The sequence below is a fragment of the Tasmannia lanceolata genome, unplaced genomic scaffold (genome assembly GCF_043159265.1).
Source record: "Tasmannia lanceolata isolate RefF3 unplaced genomic scaffold, GAP_Taslan_0.1 ptg000012l, whole genome shotgun sequence".
Classification (NCBI taxonomy): domain Eukaryota; kingdom Viridiplantae; phylum Streptophyta; class Magnoliopsida; order Canellales; family Winteraceae; genus Tasmannia; species Tasmannia lanceolata.
The window spans coordinates 42,157,091-42,182,181 of NW_027518689.1; the positions used below are offsets into that span (position 1 = coordinate 42,157,091).

General features: G+C 38.6%; 2 protein-coding genes across 5 annotated transcripts; one reads left to right on the forward strand and one right to left on the reverse strand.

The window, feature by feature from the left end:
* Nucleotides 1–1,165: 1,165 nt before the first annotated feature.
* SHM7 (serine hydroxymethyltransferase 7) lies at nucleotides 1,166–22,351 on the forward strand. Of its 3 annotated transcripts, none has more exons than XR_013254519.1 (4): nucleotides 1,166–2,453; nucleotides 7,601–8,006; nucleotides 21,178–21,455; nucleotides 21,623–21,707. XR_013254519.1 is itself a non-coding variant. In XM_077392625.1 (4 exons), the coding sequence occupies exons 1-4, from the start codon at nucleotides 1,419–1,421 to the stop codon at nucleotides 22,044–22,046; spliced, it is 1,767 nt and encodes a 588-aa protein (XP_077248740.1). In that variant the 5' UTR covers nucleotides 1,167–1,418; the 3' UTR covers nucleotides 22,047–22,351. The 3 variants fall into 3 exon arrangements, 2 of the variants coding, with proteins under 2 accessions (XP_077248741.1, XP_077248740.1); XM_077392625.1 differs by lacking the exon at nucleotides 21,178–21,455 and adding an exon at nucleotides 21,823–22,351 and having other exon boundaries at nucleotides 1,167–2,453; nucleotides 21,623–21,724; XM_077392626.1 differs by lacking the exons at nucleotides 21,178–21,455; nucleotides 21,623–21,707 and adding an exon at nucleotides 10,466–10,777.
* LOC143888265 (uncharacterized) lies at nucleotides 13,371–16,338 on the reverse strand. Of its 2 annotated transcripts, none has more exons than XM_077392627.1 (4): nucleotides 14,448–16,338; nucleotides 13,975–14,350; nucleotides 13,555–13,886; nucleotides 13,371–13,467 (listed from the first exon to the last, which is right to left on the reverse strand). In XM_077392627.1, exons 1-4 carry the CDS (start codon nucleotides 14,539–14,541, stop codon nucleotides 13,394–13,396), a joined length of 876 nt encoding a protein of 291 aa, XP_077248742.1. In that variant the 5' UTR covers nucleotides 14,542–16,338; the 3' UTR covers nucleotides 13,371–13,393. Both variants share the same exon structure in this region; 1 of them encodes a protein (XP_077248742.1).
* Nucleotides 22,352–25,091: the final 2,740 nt, after the last annotated feature.

Genomic DNA, 25,091 nt, shown 5'->3' on the forward strand with positions numbered 1-25,091 from the left:
TTGAGGAGGCCTGGGGGGTTATTTGTTAGGCAATTTTGCGTAAACTCGTAAAGCCATTTGGGGGCTCATTTTTGTAGGAGAGGACAAGCACACAGGCTCACTTTTTAGCCGATTTTGACTTGTTCATTCAGTTCACATGAGGTGGCTGTTTTCTCTAGCAAAAGTAAGCTGCGATATGACTTCCCCCAAATTTGTCTACCAAATCTCATTTTAGGATGTCATTATAAAATAAGACCACGTTTGGATACCCACAAGATTTAGGATTTCCAAATTAGCTACAACAGTGAAAAACAAAATCCGATTTTCAAATCTGTTATGCAAGACATTACTTGGAAGAGAAAACTGTTTCTACGCACAAGTGTAGATAAGTTATCTACACAATAGCTTAAAATACAATTGAAGGCATGTTGTTTGGGTGATCCAAACCATTCATTTGATTGGCCATCACATAGATAGGGTGTCCACACAAAATCAGCTCCATAGGATCATCCCAACCCTACGATTTGTGGAGGTAAAATGGACGTGTATAAACCTTCACAAATCTGTCCAGTTTTTGCCTCCACAGTTCGAAGGGTTAGGATGATTTTTTGTGGACACCCTGTCTATGTGAGGGTCAATCAATGAATGGGTTGGATCACCCAAACAATGTGGGCCTCTACTGTATTTTAAGCTAGTGTGTGGATAACTTATCTACACTTGTGTGTAGAAACCGTTTTCTCTATTTGGAAATCAATATTTGTCGCAATTAGCTTCACCCTCGCTGTAGTGAAAAAAAATTCGATCTTCAAATCTGTTCTGCAAGACATTATTTGAAAATCAATATTTGTGGAAATTACCTTCACCCTCGCTGCTCCTCGACCTTACAACAGCAGCTGCAGCAGCAACCCTCTCTCCCTCCCTCCCTCCCTCCCTCCCTCGTATAACAACAGCAACTGCTCCTAGACCTTGCAACAGCAGCTTGCCCCTTGCCTACCAAAAAGACAGAAGAAGGAAAAAAAAACCAAAAAAGGAATCCTCTTAACTACCTCTCCTTTGCCAAGTCACACTAGGTGCACACATGACACATCCATCAGCCAAAACAAAGGAAAAGGAAAGAATCTGGCAACCGACACCTTCCGGTCACCAGGTCGTCAGTTCCGTACATCAAGATTTTCCCAAAATCCCGAAATCCCATCTAGGTTCATCCCTTGCCCATATTAGGGTTAGGGTTTCTTCCTTCCATGGAACCTGCTTCTGCTCCTTCTTCATCAACTCCATCCACCTTCCGATACTCCTACTGCCGTTTCTTCAGACGCTGGGGTAGCTGTTTCTGTTGTTGCTACTGTTCTCGTTCTACAGTTTCTTAATCCCCCCAAATTTTCTAGGGTTTCTCTCTTTCTTCTTAATTCTCTTCTTTTGTGTTTCTCCTCGCTCTCTACATGGATCTTTCGAATCCTCAATCCAATCTCTCTCTAGGGCTTCATTCTCACTCTACCCCGATCGCCGATGATTCGATCTCGCTCCAGATCGATTCGAGCTTTCGAGATCCGTCTCATCCTATCCGATCGATCCCTTTGCAATTGCTCGAGGAAAATCCTGAGAAGTGTAGGGACGATTCTGTGACGGATGATCGAAATGAAGAGGAGGAAGAGCAGAGAGAAGAAGAATTCAGCATTCTAGGTTATCCGATGTGCTTGAAGAGGCGAAAAGATCGAGAATCATCAATCTCTTCTTCTTCCTCTTCTTATCCTCCAAAGAGGGTTAGGGTTTTGGACGAACCAGGGTTAGAGACTAGAAAAGCCGCAGTTCGAGCTTGGGGTAATCAGCCACTCTCTGTTGCGGACCCCGACATTTACGAAATCATGGAGAAAGAGAAACAGAGGCAATTCAAAGGAATCGAGCTTATTGCGTCTGAGAATTTCGTCTGTCGTGGTGTTCTTGAAGCCCTAGGCAGCCATTTAACAAACAAGTATTCGGAGGGAATGCCAGGGGCGAGATATTATGGTGGAAATCAGTACATTGATCAGATTGAATTGCTATGTTGTGAGCGTGCTTTGGAGGCTTTCAATCTCAAAGCTGAGAATTGGGGGGTTAATGTTCAGCCTTACTCGTGTACCTCGGCCAATTTTGCTGTTTATACTGGGCTTCTTCTTCCTAAGGATAGGATCATGGGGTTGGATTCTCCGTCTGGTGGGCATTTGAGTCATGGGTACTATACGCCGAGTGGGAAGAAGGTTTCTGCTGCGTCGATTTTCTTTGAGAGCCTTCCATATAAGGTGAACCCACATACTGGGTACATTGATTTTGATAAGCTTGAGGAGAAGGCGCTTGAATATCGTCCTAGGATATTGATTTGTGGCGGAAGCTCGTACCCGCGAGAGTGGGATTACGCCCGATTTAGGCAGATTGCAGATAAGTGTGGGGCGGTGTTGATGTGCGACATGGCTCATATCAGTGGTCTTGTTGCTGCTAAGGTGTGTGTTCTTATCAACTTGTTTTAATTGAAGCGAAGGTGTTTGCTTGTACATTTGATACTGTATGCTATGGGGATTGGGTTACTTTGTTCTTTTATTCGGTCAAACATTGAAGAAATCATTTTGCATGCAAGTTTTAGGAAATCGTTACCTCTGACTGCTTATATTGCTTTTCAATGGTGCTGCTTGTGATAAGATTTTGCAATTTCATGCCTTCATTGTGTATGTGAATATACTGTTTTATTTTGAGCTAACACATTGGTTTGAAATTGCTGTACCATGTATGCTCTTAAAACATTGACATGTCTGTAGTTAATACCTGAAGGGTTGGAAACTTGCTTCAGAAACTAAATTCTTCTCGCTTCCAAAATTTAGTAGAAGTGCTCCCAACATGCTTCCAGTTATTAATTGCACACTTTTTTTAGGTGATTATTTTACTCGAAAGAGGTTTTTTGACATTCAGTTAAAGCCAAAGGAATGTATTTAAAACTTGAAATGCTATTTTTAAATACACTCTATTGAAGTGTATTTTAAATCCCTTGTTTTAATAATGGAAATCATCTCTTTATTTTACAATTTTCTAATTAGCTGTAAAGGCTATTACAATTCCCAAACAATTGTCAATTGCCATTCAGAAAGGTGTTTAATAAAGCGAGTATTTCTGAAATGTATGATTTCATTTTCCTTTTGGAATAGTCTATGAGAACTTAAATTTGAAATGAAACACATGCAAAGTTTTCTTCAATAACTTATGCTAACTCCTGAGGGTAAATTTTGGAATAGAGTTTTAAGAGTTTAACATTAAATTTTTAAATAATGAAGTAGATGAAAGGACTGACTAGGGTTCTAGGAGGCTAACTTGACGAAAGCTATGTAATAGGATTAAGAGAACCAGGAACAAACCGTCTTAAATTCTTGATAGGGTCCCAATATCAATATTTAAAGACTGCCCAGGGATTCAAATAATATCTGACCATTGGGTCTCTTTCAGATTTTAATCTAAAGGCACTTGATAGATGGAAAACATATTGGGTTTAAATTTGGGGTTGATCAGATCAATTGATTACAAGATTAGATTACTGGTTTACCTTTAAAAAAGAAGAAGATTAGATTACTGTTTTGTAATTTTTAACCACTTGGGAAGCAGGCCTGGAATTTACAGTCTTCAAGAAACTTTAATTTTCTTAAGGAGAAATATTAAATTCGGAACTGGAAGCCAATCTTAAGGTTGAGAAATATAAACCAAGGATCGAAAAATTTGCTCTCAGCAAATTTTTTTTTAATAACTCCTCCCAAAGGATGGCCCTAGGCCTTACAAGTATAGACCCCTATGACATCTAGAAACTTCCAAAGTATTCATGGAGGCCTGCTTCTAATTAGGAATCCCAAAGATCCTACAACTACCTTGGTTGCCCATCAAATCTAAATTACCTTTTTGAGACTCACTAAAGTAAAAACTGTTATAAATACTACCAACTCAATTGAAAATGACAATAGTAAAAGAATAGAAACTCCCATAACTTGGACGCTGATCGTCACATAACTTCAAAATAGAAACAAACAATCAGGAACTACTTAACTTCAGTCAACTTAATTGGAAACCTTCAAGGACTCTTGTTAAACAATTCCAACTAACTCTTTCAAGTCTTCGATCAAACCAAGTAGCCCCTTTTCATTTCTCAAAAAACCAAATAAAGGGAAAACTGTGCAAGTTTTACCTGGGTCAAACTTATAGCAAATGTCAATTCTATCCCTATGGTGAATTTGTGTCCTCTCTAATCCTCTAGTGGGACTACATTCCAAGTATAATCCTTACAAAAAGCAATCCGATCATTTTGCAATATTGACCATGGTATAGCTAGAAAATGAATGGTTTTAGAGGCTCTCTCTAAGACCTCAACATTCATTTTGCTAATGATTTCTTTAATGCTATTTTTAGGCTGTGTTTGGTAACCATCCTGATCTTACTATTTCTGGTGCTCCAGAACCACTTCCACCAATTTTGCATTCTCCTGAGTAGTTCGAGAAAATGGTATTTTTGTAAGATTTTATACTCTGGAACTCCCAGAATTAGAGAATCGCTACAAAAAATGGTTACCAAATGCAGCCATAATTCCTTGGAAAATTCAATCATTCATTCCTTCCTTGCGAGTCAAACCACTGACGGTTACAAAATATCCCAAATACAAGATATTCTTCTGTTTCCTATAGGTTTGCTTCTCCACCATATCCATAAATCTATAATAAGGAGCAGTTGTCTATGGGATCTAGGCACTATTACTATGCTATTGTACTCTTTACAGTGCCTAAAAGAATAGTTAAGACTCTAGAAGAATATTGTGACATTATGTATTTGCTTTTATTAGCCACCTGACGAAAGATTTCCTTAATAAGATTGACTAAGTCAGTAGGGCAACTATTTGGTTTTGCCTTGATTCATTTTATTTTTTTTTCAGATGAAGAGCTTGGCACCTGCACCTTTTTCTTTTCCACATCAAAATTATGATTTTATTCTTTGGAATTTTTGAAAAAAATAGGGGGAAAACAGTCTCTGTTAATAATATAAAGCCCCAAAGGAGCATTTTCTGTTTATGTCATCTCTTTTTTTTTGAAATGGAGAAAAAAAGAGAGATGACATCTCTGTTTATGTCATCTCTACATTATTTTAACAAGAGAAAAGTGTTGGTGCACTGACAGCGCACCAAAAAAATGGTGCACTTAAGTTTTTAAAACGTTTCCTATTGGTTCCTGTATGTGGGACCCAAACGTTTAGCACAATAGGAAACATTTTAAAAACTTAAGCGCACCAACACTTTTCTCTTTTAACAATACCATTATAATAAAAATTGCACCTAAAGTTATACCATGCCCATGCTTTGCCACTGGACCATGAGATTTGTACTCTGCACTTGTGAGTCTATGTATAATACCTCAGGGATGCAGATTAGTATGGCTGAGCATGCTGTCTTCATTTTGAATGACTTGTGGTTGAGACAGGTCAACATTTAGCCAGCATTCACTGTCCTCTTGATTGGTACTATGTCCACTGCGACACTACAACTTTGCCATTTATGTGATATTTATTTTTGCACCCATAATTTTGATAGTCCTTGAATGATACAAACATGATGTAGACTGGTTCGGGCGGCAGCGGCACAGAGGGGACAATCAAGAATGGTTCCATTGCTTGAGAAGTTCTATGAAGAATTTTCGAAAGAATCCTCAGTTGTATCCTAGAGGATTTGAAAGTGATCTCTTCAAAATGAATTTCTCGCAACGTTGGTAAGTAGGGGAAGCCCAGAGATTGAGGAAATACAAGTGAAAACTCAGGATTAGGGTCTGACAGAGAACTATGTCTGTGCTCAGAAGTTTGTGACACAAAACTCCCAAAAGTTACAAGTTCTGATCTATTGGAAGAAGAGCAGGCCTCTTCACTTTAGATTTTGAAGATCTACTGAAGATAAACTCAGAAATGTTGTGGTGTTCCCAAAACCCCCCGAGGAAAAGCCCATAAGGTAGAACGAACGAGACGACCCTTTTGAGAATGCGTTTAGCAACCGATATGGGAAGATGTTGAGTCACCGGACTGATTTTTTGTATGATCTCTGATCTTAAGTCACGCCTTAACGATGAAACTAGAACCGTATGTTAGCAGAAACTACAGAAATTTCATGAAGAAGAGGAAACAAAAAAAGAATTTTCGAGAGGATATTCAAGAACCAGTATTAAAACAGAAACAATTTGATCCATGTGATGATTACATCCATGGTTTTAAATTTCGTCCAAAATCCGAATCAAATTTCTGTATGGACCGAAAGTTAAAACTGAAACCAAAATTTAAAAATTTTGGCTGAAATTATAAGATTTACACTGAAATTTCCACCGAAACCGAAATTGCCATCGAAAAGGCATTCCAAAATCTCCATTAGAGGAAGAAAAAGACCTCCTTTCCTCGAACCAAATGGCTCAGTCCACGAACCATGCTCTCAACTCTTCTTTCAATATTTCCAAAAGCTCCTTTTTCCAGCCCCCTTAGGTTCTATTTATAGTTGCCTAGGGAAGGATCTAGAATTGCCAGATTGCATCCAGCTCCTAATGCTGTGATGGCTGATGATGTGGCAAATGGCAGATGTGGGCCACTTGTAGCCTGAGCTATATATACACTCATGTGCATTTGCACATGTTACATCATTTAGATTTACACTTAAGGGAATCCTATGTCTAAATACAAATCAGATGCATGTCCATGACAATTCTTTGTTCCGTTGGCTTCCACTTCCAACCGATAATAGATATGCTCAATTTCCTCATCACCTAGTCCCTGTCAATGTTTTTGGCTGCCCAAGCATATCCCATTCTTCTTGACTTTGGCCTACTTGATTTATTTATCCTCCCTTTACCCTTTTTATTTCAAAAGAAAAAAAAAAACTATCTACCAATTATACTATGCCCATACTCCAAGGCCGTACCAGTATCTACATCAAAACACTTCTGTATGAATGAACGCTTCTGTGCTATGCAACAATCAAACTACTTAATATAAACTTGTCATTGTATCCATGGGTGTTGTACCCATTCAAGTATTGGGTACATGTGTGACATGGGAGCCGGAAGATCGGAGCAGATCCTGTGGTTCAATGGTTTCACTTTTTTGCACATTTAGCGATAGTTTGCTAGTTGAGCAAGATCTCTTATTGTAATTGTTGGACCAAACTTTTGTGCATGTGTTTGTTGTCACTTTGTCATGGGTGGGTATGCACATGCATCAAGAACACATTTCCTTTGTGCTCATACATTGACATCCATGCTTTCTTCATATTGATTTGTTGATTCTATAGGTTCTCAGTATTGAATGTTTGAAACTGATTCTCAAGTATTATCTCTTTTTTTCATATTTTTGAGCTGCAACCAGGTCTTTTGGCTGAGTGAAATCATTTGTATGTATTTCAGCTTTTGAAAGTTTTATGATTATCTGGTAGTAATTTATGATTTCTATTCTGCATGCTTTTAAAAGTTTCCATTTCCTTTTATTACAGGACTTCTAAGCTTTCACCAATAAATATGCATTCTAGGGTACTTAAGTTTTAATTGCCTGTCCAAGTTAATTGTGTAAGAGGTTCTGATATTTGTCTGGTGCCTTTTTTCAGGAGTGCCTAAGCCCCTTTGATTATTGTGATATTGTTACCTCAACGACGCACAAAAGTCTCCGGGGTCCTAGGGGAGGTATAATCTTTTATAGGAAAGGGACAAAACCGAGGAAGCGAGGGACGTCACTGTGTCAAGGAGATGAAAGCGATCAGTATGACTTTGAGGATAGGATAAACTTTGCTGTTTTTCCATCATTGCAAGGCGGACCCCACAATAACCACATTGCGGCTTTGGCAATAGCACTAAAACAAGTTGCTACTCCTGAGTACAAAGCTTATATGCAACAGGTCAAGAAAAATGCTCAGGCTCTTGCATCTGCTTTATTGAGAAGAAAGTGCAGATTGGTAACCGGAGGTACAGATAACCATCTGTTGCTTTGGGATCTAAGAACTCTGGGCTTAACAGGTATTCAGCATTTTGATATTTTTTTTCTTATTTCCTTCGCTTTATAATCCTTTATGGGATCTAAGAACTCTGGGCTTAACAGGCGTTCATCATTTTGATATTTTTCATAATTTCCTTGGCTCTATAATCCTTTAACACATGCTCTCCTTGAATTCCAAGATATGATAGAAATATCTTTAAGAACTCCTGTTGTTTCTGGTATGGTGGTCATGTTGGTAGAGTTGATTTTGTTGATTACCTTTTTTTCTTCAAATGGTGAAAGCCTTTTCAGTCGTGCTTCTTAAAGTACGGTGTAATTTTTTAGGGATCGGGTTGAAGAATTTTTATCTCATTGAACCTACAAAAATGCAGTGTTAGAGTTGATATCGTTTGACTACATTTCTATCAATTAAAATGGATATGATCTTTATATAGAGTAGGAGGAATCAGCTGCAAGCTCAGAGAAACTACAGGAAACCACACGCTAGAAAACTAAACTGATGGTCATCCAACTTTTGTAGATCGATCCTAGATACTTATCCTAAAATGCCAAAATTTCAGATCTGATCCAAATTTGCTCCCTATTCGAACACCTCAATTCTTAGGTCCCTATCTCTCCTCTCCTTCCCTAGATCATCGTGCATCACTTGCGTAGTTAGTTTATTTTCTTTTGATTATAACATATTGTATGTACTTTTACTTGGATGAATTGAATTCTATAGATGAAATAATTTTAAATCTTTAGATATTATGAAAATTATAGCAGATTTAATTATTATGTGTTGTTTATTTTGATTTTGTTATGTATGCTGTTACTAATTTGAATTAGAAATCATTCTTAACCTCCAAAGTTCCCAGAAGATGATCTGCGAAATCTAGTTTTACACCAGCTTTGCATTAATGAGGTCATCTTATCTGATGAGGATCGAATGACCAGTTTTGAGTTTCTCTGGGGCAGCCTAAAACACTATTTTTTGCTTGGGAGTCGTTGGGTAATACTAAGGGTCCAAAGGGCAACATGATCAATGTGAATCATTTTCTTTCGCCCTCTACTTGTTTTGTTTCGGAGGTTCTACCACAAGACTTCGATTCGAAAATAGTTATTTCCATGAACGATGAGTGCGCTTGCGAAGTAGGTTTGAGCTCAACATTCAAGGTCCTCATCATCCAAGTAGTGATTACTGATTAGGGACCAAACTGTTATGGAATCTCTTTGTGTAGTTCAATTCACGTAACATTTCATGGTTTTTAATTTCCACCAAAACCAACAAGAAACAACCGAAATGTTTCCGTTTCCATCCCCACCAAAACCGAAGCCAAAACGACTGAAATGCATAACCCAAAATCATAAGTGTAATAGTGGTACTATATTGGTATGGGATTTGCTAGCGTCCATCGCAGAAGGCTTGCGGATGGTCTGTTGCATCTGACAGCAGCCACCTCATGAATGAAGACAAAATCTGCTGAAAAGTGAGCCTCTGTGGCTGCTGTCAGATGCAACAGACCATCCACGAAATGCCTTCTGCGATGGACGCTAGCAAATCCTATTGGTATATATTACATAATTATATTTATATGACTTGCATGCAAAATGTGGTGCACGTGTTACGTATAAATATTTATCCGAATTACATATGAAATTTGGTATGTACTAAATTATCATACATGTGTGATAGTGCATGTCAGCCGAGCCCAACAGGCTTAGTTGAGTTGAATTGAGTTGAGTTGTGAGATAGTGCATGTCACTAGGTGCTCAATATTTTTAAATCATTATGGATGGTTTTTAACATTTCATGAAGTTTCATTTTAAACTCTGCCATTTGCACGTGTTTCCATATGTTTCTGTGATTTTACACGATTTCCACCGAAATTTCTAGCCGAAATTGAAACGTTTTTGTTTCCGTGGCAACCGAAACCAAAATTTAAAACCTTGAATATTGTGATGAAGTTTCGTGGAAGTGGGTTGAAAGAGGGGGGGGAGGCGGGGGGGGGGGGGTGAGGGGGGGTTCTTTATCAGTGTTTGAAAACTCGTACAGGCAAAAACTTCAGGTAAAATTTAGTTGACTCCAGCAAGTCAAGAGTTTTTGGTTTGAAGCCATAAAGCCACACTTAACTTGGACGAGAAGTCAGCAAAATAAAACTATTGATTCAGTGATTGACTTTGGGAGTGTTTAAAGATTATTCCTTACGGTGGATGGTCTACACGAAGATGCACAAGTAAAGAAGTATGTCTAATGGAGCAACAAATTGATGTTGAAGGCATGGATTTAAATTTCGGTTTCAGTTTCGGCCGAAATCTGGGAAATCCGAAATCCGAAATTTTGGATTTCGGGAAATTTCGGTTTTGGTCCCAACCGAAATCTAAAACCATGGTTGAAGGTAATTGGTGTTGTCGGTGGACTGTTGGTGGAAGTATGTATTCCACCCCCTTTGAGTTCTTTTTTTCACTGGTGACGTGATTAATTTATTTCGTGATCTAGAGGCAGCCGTTGATGTTTGAAATTCCTTTGAAGATGTGGAAGAAATCATAGTTTTGGAAGGTGCGGACGACAATGTTGAAAGAATCAAGCCGAGATTAGAGATCTCTCCTCTGAGCTCATTCTTGTTAATGGAGAAATGGAGGTTACGAGGATCTTTTCTCATGGAGGATGGTATCTTAAATGGAGTTTTTTTGCTGCGCTTCATTTTGAATGGATTGTATTCTTAAATGAAAGGGATATAATTAGGATTGTAAAAGTGTAGCTTACCTCTTTATGAAGTAGAAAAATCCAATCAAGCGTTTATTTTTCTTCTCTCTCTTGTTGTAGAAGGCCTAGGCATGCAATGCTTGGTTTTGCTCAAAGTGGTAGGGACTTCTCACTTTCTACTCTTCTATAACCAAACAAACCTAAAATGGTTGTGAGTGTGGTGCTCTTATAGAATCATAATCACATGCCATTAAAAACCGTGATCGTATGTGTTGGTGGGTGCACGTCTTTGATTTGCAAAAATTCCCCGATTAGGCGCAAAATACCAAGTTGACTCAGTTGAGTTCTGAGTTGAATAGGCAAGTTTTAGAACAATGATTATAAATGTGAAGGGAGTAGTTATCAAATCCTTCAGAGCCCTATTGGCTTGTAGGATTCCAGGGAAGTGGAATCCTTAGCACTACCCCAGATTTTTCAGATTTTTCAAATCTGCAACGAACACATTTTGGATCCTTTATTATATATTGAGGGGGTTTTGGCTTCCAAAACACATTTTGGATCCTTTATTATATATTCAGGGGGTTTCGGCTACCATGATCGTTTGGAATCCAAAGCTACCCTGGGCCCATGGAACCATGTCAACACTATCTTGGAGATTCTCAGCATTTGCAATGTCCCATCGATTGCCCTCAAGCATATCATGTGTAGTACGAAGAAGTTGTGGATTCACTTGGCCATGAAGGAATCTAGACGATTGAGATTGTGGTGGGGCAAGAGGTTCCCCTATGTGCCATTGCATACTTTTGGATTTATAATATTTATTCATTTCATCTAGTAAACTTCTAAGTACTTTTGTGTTTTAGACTTTTTATCTTGTACATTTGTGTTTCTTCTAATAAACTTCTGAGTTTACTCTTGTCACGGATTACCAGTTGAGCTCTTGTCGAAGCTCAAATGACTGCCGGTTTTCTAAATCCAACTCAAGGTGGCAATTGGGCCGTGCCGGCCCGTGGCACGCCCGGCACGGCATGACGTGGGCCGTGCTGGCATGGCACAAAACTGATTTTTGAACGGGCCGTGCCAGCGCGGCACGAGGCAAGATGCCTTGCCGGCACGAACCGGACGACACGCCACTGCCCGGCCCGTGGCACGACCCGCCACCACCACCCCATATTCCCAAGTTCCCAACAGAGATTCCTTTTTTTGAGGGAATTTTTGAAATCCCCCCTTAAAGTGAGAAAAAACGGCTATGAATCGTATTTTTGGAAATAACAAATTTAAATTTTGAATACCCCCTTAAATTCAAAAAAACGGCTAGTAAAGGGGATATTTTCGGAAATTGCTTGGTGTTTTTTATTGTCACAAAAATACCCTCCAACAACTATTTTTGTGGGGCAGTTTAGTGATTTTGCGTGTTTTTACCAAAATACCCCTCCCAACAACTATAAACGACTAGTTTTGGGGGGTATTTTGGTAACTTACTATGTTACAAACTTTATAAATATCCCTCTCCTCCCCTTCATTTCTCACCATCAATTACCATCTCTTCAAGGTGGCAAATGGGCCATGCCATGCCGGCACGGCACCAAAAATGACAGCCCACATGGCCCCCGGGCCAGGCACGACATGACACGAGACCTTCATGGGCCGTGCCGTCACCCGTGCCGTGACGGCACAAATTGGTTTGGGGCTAGGCATGGTACGTCCCGCGGCCCACTCGTGCCTTGTCTTGCTAGGCCGTCTGTCTTTGGGAAGAAAAACATTTCTGTTGGAAAATTTATTCTTGAAAAACCTTTTCTTTTCACAATTTAGAGGGAAATAATTAGGGGTGCAACTTGGGTCGGGTTGGGTTAAACTTTTGCTTAAAAAATGAGTAGGAATCAACCCGAACCCGACCCGATTTTAAGGTAAAAGCTGAACCCGATTTCCCAAAAGTCTACTTGAGTTGCACCCCTAGAAATAATATGATTATGGATAATTTAGAGGGATATCATCATCAATTAAAAGCCCCTCTAAATAAAAATTGAATGGGTTTGGTCAAGTTATTTTTGTTGGTGTGTTAAAAGGTAGGACATTTTCGAATATTTTTCCTTTCCAAGGTAGGAAAAAAGAAAATAATGTATTTTGGTGAATAAAATATGAAAAATATTTTATTTTGGATAAAAATTCCATAGAAAATGAGTACACCGAACACTAGAAAATTCTTTTTACATGGGAAATTTTTTTAAAATTGAGAATTCTATGTGCCTGGAATATTTATCCAGGAATCCGGGTGGCACCTTAAAATTTTATTTATATAAAAATTTGTTACAAGAGGAGGACATAGAACCTTGCTTCTAACCAAGGTTGCCAGCGCGGGATTCGAAATCGGGATTCGATTTGGGAATCGAAAGCGGGATTCGAAGGTTCCGGGGATGGTTGGAAGCGGGATTCGATTTTTCGCCGGGGATTCGCCGGGGAGTCGTCGGAGAGCGATACAAAATTAATAAAAGATAAAATTTAAGGAAAAATACCTGAAAATGAAAATCTAAGCATTCAACTGTACACCATTAAACATAAACATCATTCTTCAAATACTGAAATTATAACAGTTTTTCATTCAGGAGCCAGGAATCCAGGGACCATGACTCCACCATTAAACAAAAAATTTAGTTTCCAAAAAGTGAAATATCAAAATTATTACAGAATTTCTCAAGTATTTAAAAAAAAAAAGAAATAAAGTTAGGCTTTTCTCTTTCCCTTCGAATAAGCATGATCATCTCGTCCTCTTCCTTCTCCTCTTCCTTCTACATTTTCTGTAAAGGAAAAGTTTAAATAAATGAATTAATATTTATAAGACTAATATCTTCACTGGGAAATTGCAAGTGTTAAAGATTTTGTACCTCCCCTTGTACGTTCTCCACGCCCCAGGAAACTAGTAATACGACCTTGAGTGTTGGATGGTCGTCCAATTTCAAGTTCCGAGCTACTGACCACTGTTGGAGTCCCAGATCCTACAGCTTCGTCATTGTCATCTAAGTCACGAATAGTGAGTGAAGGACTTGAAAGTAATGACTGAGATGACGCACGAAATGTAGAAGGTCTAAGGAAATCATCATCGAGATCCTGCCATCGCATATCCTCCATTCTGATAGAGGATTCATCCATAAGTGGGAGCTCTGGGTTGATGTCCCATTTTCTATTTGGTCCTTCTTTGTATGCAGCCGCATTAAATCTAAATAATAGATTCGAAATTAAATAAATAATCTGACATAAATAATAAAAAACAATTATTGCATGCAAAAACGAAACAAACTTTAAACCTGGATAGGAGTCGAAGATTTGAGTGAATGTACACAAGAGTATCAGCACGATGTGAATTTAAGCGATTACGCTTTACATTGTGAATGAAGCTATACGTGCTCCATACTCTCTCTGCAGAAGATGTGCTGATAGGCTGTGAGAGAATTTTGATGGCCACTGACTGTAACTCTGGTACATGACTTCCATGAAAGTTCCACCATTTGGTCACACACACATTGGGATCTTTCGCATCATCCCTGGCAAATTTACTGGAAAACCTTCCAACCCTTCCTATGAAATCATATAACTGACGTCTAATCATACCACTCATCTCATCATCAGGGGAGAGATCCCTAATGGCTTCATATACAGCATCCATGATTTCAGGGTCTTTATCTGAAAATAAAATTGAATAATCGATCAGTCGATAACATAAATGAAGATAAATACAATTACATTATGAAAATTCACAATATGAGAAACAATTACATACCTGGGGTGACTCGTTTACCACCGCCTGGTGCTGGAATATTGAGATATGCAGGGTCATAATATTTTGGAGTGAGTACATGAGCCAAGGCATGCATTCAAACATTCATCTTCCCCCATCGTCCCACCACAATACCATGAATATGATTGTACATGTCAGGCACATCTTTCAAGTTATCTTTTATTTGTCCTAACATATTGTCCATGCCTTCGTACACTTCTGATATCAGACAGCCTTCCTGGTCAGTGAACTTAATCATTTTATAGACGGGCTTCGTAATTAATAATGCCAATTTTATGTTCGTCCAAAATTCATCAGAGACTACACAAGTAGTTGTCATCTCGCCCCTCTCTATCATCACTTTGTCGGTGCAAGCATTCAACCAATCTTTCCAAGCATCTGTTAATACTGTCATCTGCAACGCCTCCCTTACATCAAGAAGTCTCTTAAGTGTAGTATAATGAGTTGCAAATCTAGTCTTCGCAACTTTCAGCAACTCAAACTTCGAATTGCTTCTAAATATAGCAAGAGCCTGCGAATGATTGGTAATATATTTGACGACATCCTTGCAGGAACGGTAAGTCTCTCCAATCCAACCTAGGTGTTTATGCTTGGTCAAGTCTTTGAATATCAGATTTAATGTGTGAACCACACAAGGAGACCAAAATATGTGGGGATAAACTTTATTAACCTCTGTCCCAGCAAGCTTGCAATTGGCTGCATTATCTGTCAGCACTTGCACAACATTAAAAGGCCCTACTTCTTCAATAGCATTCAACAAAAACTTTGCAATGTTTTTCCCTGATTTCTCCATGGCAGAGAAGTCGTGCGCATAGAGAAACATTGAACCGAACATATTCGATGCCAGTACATTGATCAGGGCTTTGTTCTTCACGTTTGTCCATCCATCAGAGACAATAGATAGCCCATGTTCAGGCATTTTTTCTCTCACAACACCTAGATCTTTTGTTACATTATCTTTCTCATGGTCCAATAAAGTTGTTCTTGCTTTCTCATAAGAAGGCAACTTGTATCCAGGCACACAATTGGCGGCAGTTATCATCTCTTGAAAATATGGAGATCGGAGGACGTTAAAGGGAATCCCATTGGCGGCCAAAAATCTCAGCACTTTATGATCAACATCGTCTCTATCCTTTGCTCTAAAAGACTTGCCAAGTGGTGATTCACCAACCTTACTTGAAGAAGTCGCACCGAAGCTGGAAGACTTGCCAACCATGTCTAACCGTGATTTCTTCAGTGGCAGTCTCCCAGGTAAATTCTCTGCTCTTTGGACTTGGCTTCTGATGTGGTCTTGTAATTGTTTGTCTTTTGCAACTGCACTGCAATATGCTATTCCTTGACCTTGACCTCTTGGTGCTTTCACAAGGTGTGCGTGCACCCTTGTATAAGTCCCAGTGTAAACCTTCTTACAATGCTTACATTTCCACTTTTTGGTTCCCCCATGTCCTTCGCTAGCTTTCTTTCCTTTGACTACGTGTGACCATAAAACTGTCGCTGACCTTGCGTTCGGAGTCAACACTATGTCCTCGTCATAATCTTCTTCCACACATTCTTCATCATAGTTGTATTCTAAGTCCCCTTCAAAAACTATGTCATCATCACCTACACCTTGGCCTTGAAATTCTTGGTCGACAGTCTCGTCCATCTTTCCTCAATTGCCTCCTGACAAAATCAAATTGTAAAATATTTGAATAATATATATCAGCACTACTGTATTTTGATGCGGGCACTCCTCAGTCCTCAGTCCTCACTTTATTAAAAATTTAAAAGTATGGTATGGCCTGCACTACAGGATGATCCAAAGTCCAAACCGTCCATTAGATGGGCCACGGCCTAAATAGGTTGGGCCCCAAAAATCATTTCCAAAGGTTGATCCTGGGACCTGAAACTCAGCCCCAAAGTGTTGTAAAGTAGAAAATCTGAAAATGAACAAGGCTGTGCCACCTATAACAGCAAACCTCTACCATGTAAATAAATTTTGATATCCCAAACATTCCAGGCAATAGACAAAATTCTCAAGTAGCACACCAAAATCATGACCATGTGTTCAACTGAAAAAATGAAAACTTCCTGACCCTCCGATCTATAGAGGGTTAGATCAACTCTCAAACATTCAGATGGGAGGGTTTGAGAGTTGATCCTAACCCTCTATAGACCCTCTAATCTATAGAGGGTTAGGAACTTAGGATCAACCTATGGAAATGATTTTTGGGGCAAAAAAAAACGTTTTTAGGCCACCCATCTAATGGACGGTTTGGATTATCCTCTGGTGCGGGCCATGGCCATGCCATACTTTTTAATAAAAATACAAAAAATCAAAAATCATGGATTTTCCAAACTCCAAAGTTCCAAACCGTGAGGATAATCCACGGTTTGGATTATCCTGTGGTGCGGGCCATGCCGTGAGCCCTCATCAAAAATCAAAATCAAAATCAAAATTGTGCATTTCACAGAAACTGTGTGAGAATGGTTTCTCACAGAAACCATCCACACAGAAACCCTCTTTTTTTTAGTATTTAAAAAAAAAATAGAAAAAATTATATACATACCCGTCCCTTCTTCTTCTTCTTCTTCTTCTTCTTCTTCTTCTTCTTCTTGCCGGCGGGAATCGCGGCGAGAGAGAGGGGCGGCGGTGAGAGAGGAAAGGGGGAGAGGGGCGGCTGTGAGGAGGAGGAGAAGAGGGTTTTTAGAATTTAGGTTTTCTGATTTTTTTCGTTTTTTACGGTTTTTTTTTAGCTTTTATAGGTTTTAAAATGAAATTACCAAAATAACCTCACTCAAAAAATAACCCTTACCGTTAAAAATAGGCTATATATGTAATTTCACGTCAAAAAGTTGGGATTCGCGATTCCCATCACTAAAAGACCGGATTTGATCTTATGGGAATCGCGATTTTAAATTTTGTGATTCCCGAATCCAAATGAATAAAAACCGCGGATTTTATTTCCATAAAACTCGTTTTTACTATTCCCGAATCGCGATTCCGGTGGAAACAGAATCGCGATTCCCAAATGACGATTCGCGATTCCGATAGTATGGATTCGGGATTCCCCAAAATCGGGGAATCGAATCGAATTGCGATTCCGATTCGCGATTCGGGGAATCGCGAATCCCCAACTCCGGGTGCGAATCCGGCTTCCTTGCTTCTAACACACCAAGATATAATAGAAAAAAATTAAGTACAATTACATTCTGAAGCACAAAGTAAAAATTACAACTTAAAAATTCAAAGTCTTCATCAATCTTCAGGCGACTTGATTGAGTCATCTTCTCTTCCGCTGTGTGCTCTATCATCTGCATCTAACCAATCCTTGAGGGACACACATACCTCTAATGTTTTTGGTGTCATTCTGCTCCGTCTACCTGTACTAAAAGCAGACTCCGATGCTACCGTGGACACCAGGGGGTTAGTAGATCACATGCCGCGGCGGATAGTACTTGATATTATTTTTTTCATGTGCTTTCCACCATGTCAAAATATCAAAACTCTCCTATTCTTCTGAACTAAGGAAGCTTGAATAATCATTTCCCAAATATAAAGATAGCTCATCAGAAGAGGTACCACCACTACGTTTTTGTCTTTTTTGGTTTATTAGTGTCCAAAGCGGGTTATTTCTGGGTTGATGGTTCCCTGAAGAACTTGGTCTTCTATTTCCATGTTCTGTCTCATACAAAGCATGCATAGAATTTAATATTGATCTAATTTCATCTGTATTATACCCAGATTCATTACCCAAGTTTTCATTGCACGCCTCTAAACAGGCATCTAAACCTTGTAATTTAAACTCAGAGTCCATTATTGTACTTAAGCAATATATAAGTAGAATTTCTTGAAAATTCTTTTTAAATTTATCCTCTATTCTATCAATTATATTGTCATATTCTAATCTCGATCGTTGGCTTTTAAAAAATTCAGTAATTTTTATATATTTGACCCAAAATTAATTGCGAAGTTGGATATTTAACACCTGAAAAGAAGATCAGTTGCAATGTAAAATACTTCTAATAAATCTACAACAATTTCACAGGCGTTCAAAGATTGTAGAGATAGATTGTAATTGGAAGTGCATGCATATGTTCATGGCAAAACGATGTAATTATATTTTTGAATTCAAATGATGTTTTTAACATTTTATATGTTGAATTCCACCTAGTTTTAACACCTAAGGGGTTTCTTATAAACTTTTCCATAGTTTTTACACAGTTTAAATTCTTGTCTTCTGTGCATTGAAGACAATAAAATGAAGACAATCCTTAACAGTTTCTATTTGTGGTGCACATAAACCATCTTGCACAATTTAATTTAAAATATGACCTGCACATCTAACATGAAATAGTTTTTCACCTAAAGTGGGTTGCAGTTGAGATTTTAAATTTTTAATAACTCTATTGCTGCAATATTATTACTCGCATTATCAAAACTAATAGAATTTTTTTTATTTTGAATATTATTTTGTAGAGCAGTAGATAATATAGATTTTGATATAGCATGACCATTATATGGGAATTCTAATTCACTAAAACTAAGTATTCTCTTTTCTAACATCCGGTTGGAATTAATATAGTTTGCGGTTGCACAAATATACCCTACACTTTGTTTACTGGTCCAAATATCATAAGTGAAAATTTTCCATTAAAATCTGCAAAAGTTGAAATCCATCGTTCTTTATATTCTTAAAAGAATCTGAATTTACAGTATTTCTAGGCACTTTTTTAAAAGCAGGATTTATAGCTGAATGAACATATTTTTCAAATTTTTATCTTCGGCCAAAACGAATGGTTTTCAAAATGTATGATATATGATGCTAGTTCTCTCCTATTCTGATCTTGAGAATAAGAAAAAGCTTCTAATAAACTAGAAGTGTGGCTCAATTGGGTTTGTTTAGGGTCTAATGACCCATGTCTTGCTCTACAACTTTCAGAATGTCTTCCTAAGTGGCCTGTCCCACCTTTAGTCTTACAACTAAAGTCTTTTTTACATAATTTACAAATAGCCCTATCTTCTAAAACTCCCTTAGAATCTATCAATTTTTCAATAGTAAAGGTCTTCAATACTACTGAAGTCCTACCTCTATGGGACTTAGAACTAGGAATTTGACTCTCACTAGTACTACAAGTCTCTTGGTCTTGGGGTAGGTCGTTGAGGAATTTGATATTCAGATTCAGGACTATGTATCCTCAGTCCAAGGTTCTACACAAGCTTCCATAATTCTTCATTTCCCGTGATTTAGTTGGGGTCAAGGCCATGGTCGTGGAAAAGTGGTTGTGTGAACCAGCCATTTAAAAAAAGAATAAAGATAAGCTTGAAATAAATCTAAAAAAATAAAGGCTAAATACCTCAACTTATGTAATCAACCGACTTTAATCGCCCACGAATTTACGTAAGTTGTTTAATGACTCCCTCTTCTAGTCTTCTTCTTAATCGCTAATCGAAGTGAGTAATGAAAATTAGAGAAAGAGAGAAGTAAATTGGAGGTAATTACAGAGAAGGATTAGAGATAAGTAAAGAGGAAGAGGTAATTAGCAAGGGGGAAAATGTAGAGGAAACGAGAAACTGGGAAGCAATATAAAATCGTATGAGAAATGTCTTGGAAACGTTTAAGAAGCGATACAAAAATGTCAAAGGAAACACGTTACGCATACGTAACACAAGGGAAACATGAGAGAAATATGAGAGGAATTAGAGGCATACATAGATGTATGTTCCTTACTTCATAATTTTCATTTAAATTAGAGGCATGCATAAATGATTTACGTATGTTCCTTACACATTTTGTTTTATAGAATATGTTTGTACTTATTAATTTTTTTTATTTCTATTTGTACTGTTATTTTCCTTTTTAATACTGTATTCCACAATTTTTTTGGTGTGGTTTCTGCAAAATATTTCTCGTATGTTTCATACATGTTTTACATATGTTTTCCACATGTTTCTCATGCGTGTCACTCATGTTTGACATAGGCTTCAGAAACATTTCTCCTAATTTTGTTTTTCCTAACTTTGTTTCATGTTTCGGAAATGTTTCCTAAATGCGTTTCCAGGAAGCACATTTCGAAAACGCCTCATGGTGTTTCTGGCTACTATGGGTGAGAGTGAGATTTCAGATTGTACTAAGTTAGGCGAACATGAGATGGAGCTGAATTTAGAGAAAAAATTCTCTGTTTGAAGTAGATATTTCCTTTTCCTTGTTTTCTAGCCCCTTGTGCTCTCCTCGCTCATTACCCTCTCAGTCTCTCTCTCGTCTATACCCCTTTCTCACACTTGGTAAACAAAGATTTCATGAATTTATTTTCTTAGTTTCCAGACATGCCCTAATTTTCTCGTTCGATCTGTTGATTCAGACTTCAAATCTTGGTTGATTTAGGTCGTATAACCTTAAATACCTTAACCCCTTTGGAAACAAGCAAGAAATGTCAGAAATTAGGTTTTAAGTTTTTGTTTCTATGACCTGAAAAGGCGCACAATTGATACACATGTTATTTTTTGGGAAATGATATTCAACCCCCTGTTCCCCCCCCCCCCCCCCCCCCCCCCCACGTTAAACGGATAAAATCCCCCTCTTTAACATTTTTCTTTGCCTTTAAAACTTAACGAATAAAGTTAAGGGGGTGGGTGGTGGTGAGGGGATTTTATCCGTTAGAGGGGGAAAAATATCATTCCCCTATTTTTTGTTTGGACTAATATAGGGTTGTGTTTCTGCATTTGTCACAGCTGATACGGACATGTATTGGTTAATACGTGCCTGCGACAGCCAATATTTTGAACCATGATGGGACCTGAGAAAATCAGTCTCATTACCCCTTATTTCCGCCGATACCCGCTGTCCCACAGATTACCATAGCTTGAGACATTAAAATTTTGTTTGTTGTAATCCTGTGGGCGGCCTCTATCTAGGTCACAAACCTCTCCATATGCCCGCTGCTGAGTTGGACAAACAACACTCTGATGGCCAGCTCAGTAGGCTTCTAAGACTTATTTGAAATATACAAGTAGGCTGCTTCTCAAAACTATAGGCGTCCATGTGTTCGAATGCATAGATGTTCCTTATGTTGATTTTTTTTAGTTCCTCATTCTTCCATTAATATATACTCAGTTGCATTTGTGGGTTCACTCCCTCTTCGTTTGAAGTGAGAATTCTGATCATCCGTTCTTATAGGTAAGAACTTTGAGAAGGTCTGTGAGATATGCTGCATTACTCTCAATAAAAGTGCTATATGTGGTGATAACGGTGCCATTTCTCCTGGTGGTGTCAGGATTGGTAAGGCCTTATGTCCATTCATTTTCTAATCCTATAAAACTTTCTCATTAATTGTTTGGAGGGCATGCATAACGCATTGATGGTTTTTCTATCTTCAGGTACCCCTGCTATGACATCAAGAGGTTGCCTGGAGAGTGATTTCGAGACAATTGCCGAGTTTCTTTTTAGGGCAGCTCAGATTGCAAGTGTTGTGCAGAGGGAACATGGTAAGTTGCATAAAGACTTCCTTAAGGGTCTGCAGAATAACAAAGATGTTGTTGAGCTTCGAAACCGTGTTGAGACCTTTGCTTCCCAGTTTGCAATGCCGGCATTTGATACTTGAACTCGCTGAAGGCTTACTTACTCACAAGGTGGTCATCCTCTAGCTATATCTACCTGTCTGATGTTAACAGATCCGTATTCCTTGTTTGCTCTTTGTTTTTCTTTCCCTAGTCTTTGTAAATTACAGAAGGTCAATTTCTCATTAGTCATATACATAAGTGCATTTTGCTGTATGTACCGAAAGGTTGAGGCCTAGATTTGTCTGCTATGTTACAGATGGTAGAAACAGAGTCGATTTTTTGTAAATTTGCCTTTGGCTTTTACCCTCATATCATTTTATAAATTATTAATGGTCTTTATCTTTTATATCGATGTAAATGTATTTTTGAGTTGCTATTGGGATGCTGAAGATTTGAGCTATCCATGCTTCTTCAGTTATAAAGAATTTTGTAGCAAGTGGTTGAAGGTTGTATCTACTGTTTTGAATCGTTTGCTATCATGCCAGAATTTAAGACTGCTCAAATTTGGTTTCCAATGTTGTATGATCTTTATGCATATGGGTTTTTTTTTTTTCAATAAGCGCTTTGCCTGTGCTATATATGTCGTTTAATGGGAAATGATATTTACGCCCCTTTTATCACCAGGGACACCCATTTGCCAGTGTACTTTGCAATCAAAGCCTCTGGATTTTTCTGACATAAAGTACATGAGCCCCCTTTTTGCCATTGATACACTGACGCTGGGTGTCCCTGGTGATGAAAAGGGGCGTAAATATCACTTCCCCGTTTAATTTGTATGTTTCCGTTGGTTTCCTAAGGTGGAAGCATCAGGTTTTCTCATACAATCTGGGGATTTGCCTCTTCCAATCACGAACCAGGGAGTTGAAGGACTTCTGAAACTTCGAATTCTTTAATCACAAGTCATAGGCATTAGTTTGAAATTCACTGGTTTGAGTTATGGTTGATTATGTTGACCTCTAACTTTCCAGGAAGCATGCGTGTGTTTTTTTCTTGCAATCCAATGTAGGATGTGCATAATTTCCATATTTACAGATTCTGGCAAGAATGTATCAATCTTTCAAGAGAAGCAGCACATATGGCCTAGGGAGGTGAAGTCTGATTAGAATACTCAAATCAGTTGTTGGCAATTGCAGATTTTGGATGGTTTGTAACCTCTACACTTTTGTGGTCTTATGTGCAACACCACTGTTATGAATGATTAAGTCTTTATCTGCCCGTGTGGACCAATCGGTGATTGAAGTGTCATACTGGTGGGTGATGGTTGCTTCTGGTAAGATATCACTGAAGCAATGAGGAACTATTGTTCAGATATGCTAATCAATTATTGACAGAAGATTACTTGTGAGGGATGAAAACTTGGATATGATATATGAAGTGGTTCTAGAGTAGGGGTTACTTTTGTAAGGTTTAGTTTGATGGTGGCTGCGATGTGACGCTGCACCACCACCAAGTTTTGAGCCTAATCTGTGGATGGTGTTAAAATGGTTGAGGAGTCGTGTTTTGATTTGATTACCCTATGTTTTTGATAAAGATATTGTCTTCTATGAAGGGGAGCTGTGGCAAATGATATTAGATTTCCTCAGACATTCAGTGGTGAAATGCTAGTTTCTTATCGTATGTTGAACCCCACATGGTTTGACTTAGTGGCAAGTGATGGGATGAATTGGGGGACCTACTCTTTTATACCACCACTCAACACCAAACTCTTTTTTACAGACAGATCTTTCCGTATATAGTACTCTGATGCTCTCATCTTTGCTTTTTACATTGAACAACAATCAATCACTGTGTTATCCCCTCCTTCTGGATGCTTTAGATAATCATTGATTTATGGCCTTTCTTTAGAAGGACAGGCCACTACCATGGTTGTGATTGGTGCCCGTTCTGTGGTTTAAATTCTATGAATAGTCTTTTTCAAACTGTGAATGTATCCTTGTAGTTTTAAGACTGGCGAACCATTGTTTTTTGCCTTCAGTCATAAAACCAACAAGAGCCAAGAGGGAATGGGGTGAGCCTATAAGAAAAGGAGGGTGAGAATCAATTGCATCCGGTGCTGTTTGTGTGGGGCTGGCCATGATTGATCTAAGCCGTTGAGTGTAATAGACGTCACCTTAGATGGTTCAATTCCCAATAATCGTTATAATTAGTGGATCCTAAATATCCGACCAATGTCTTTAAAATAGAATACAATATGTGCAAGGAAGCAACAATCCAGATTTAATGGCTAAAAGTGGTCAAAATGGTTAATAGCTGGTCTAAGCTGAGCCACGACATGCCAGATCATGTTTTACATGATAGGAAGCATCATAATACAATGCATCCATCTAGCATTACATAATCTCTCTCTAGTGGGCCTACTATTTTACACCTTATTCTATGATGTGTGGGCCCATCATCTCCACCCAAACCCCTGCCTTAGCATGGTGGGCCCCCCCATTTTACACCTCATGTGTTTTGATGTGGTGGGCCCACCATCTCCGAACAAAACCCTTGCATAGGTTGGGGCCACCATTTTACACATGTTATTGAAGGGATGGGGCTACACTTTTACACCTCATGTTTTTATGGAATGGGGCCTAGCATTTTACGCCCAAGGTTTTGATGGGGTGGGTTCCACCATCTCTACCCTACGAATTAGGGTGGAGCCTGCTATTTTACATGTTTGATGTTGTGGGGCTCATCATTGTAGTATGCTGTAAAACCTTTTCCTCTAGAAATGCTCTCTAGGCCCCACCCCATAAAAGCATGAGATGTCCCATCCCATTAATAACATGACGTTTAAAATGGTGGATTGGTGGGTCACACCCTACGCATGGTTTTGGTTGGAGATGATGGGCCCACCAAAGCATTCCCCTTTATATTTTGATGGGGGCGGGACCGGCCCACCATTTTATAACCTTGCATAGCATGGGCCCTGAATTATATTTATATTATGTACATAACTACATAAGTAGCCACAATATAAAGAAGATGGGTGAGTCAATATGGGTTTCTTGACCAGGATAGGCCCTACTTTGAATGGCCTCATTGTACAAAGTCACACCAATTTTGTCCAAAAATTAGGACATTGGACTTTTGCTCTCTGA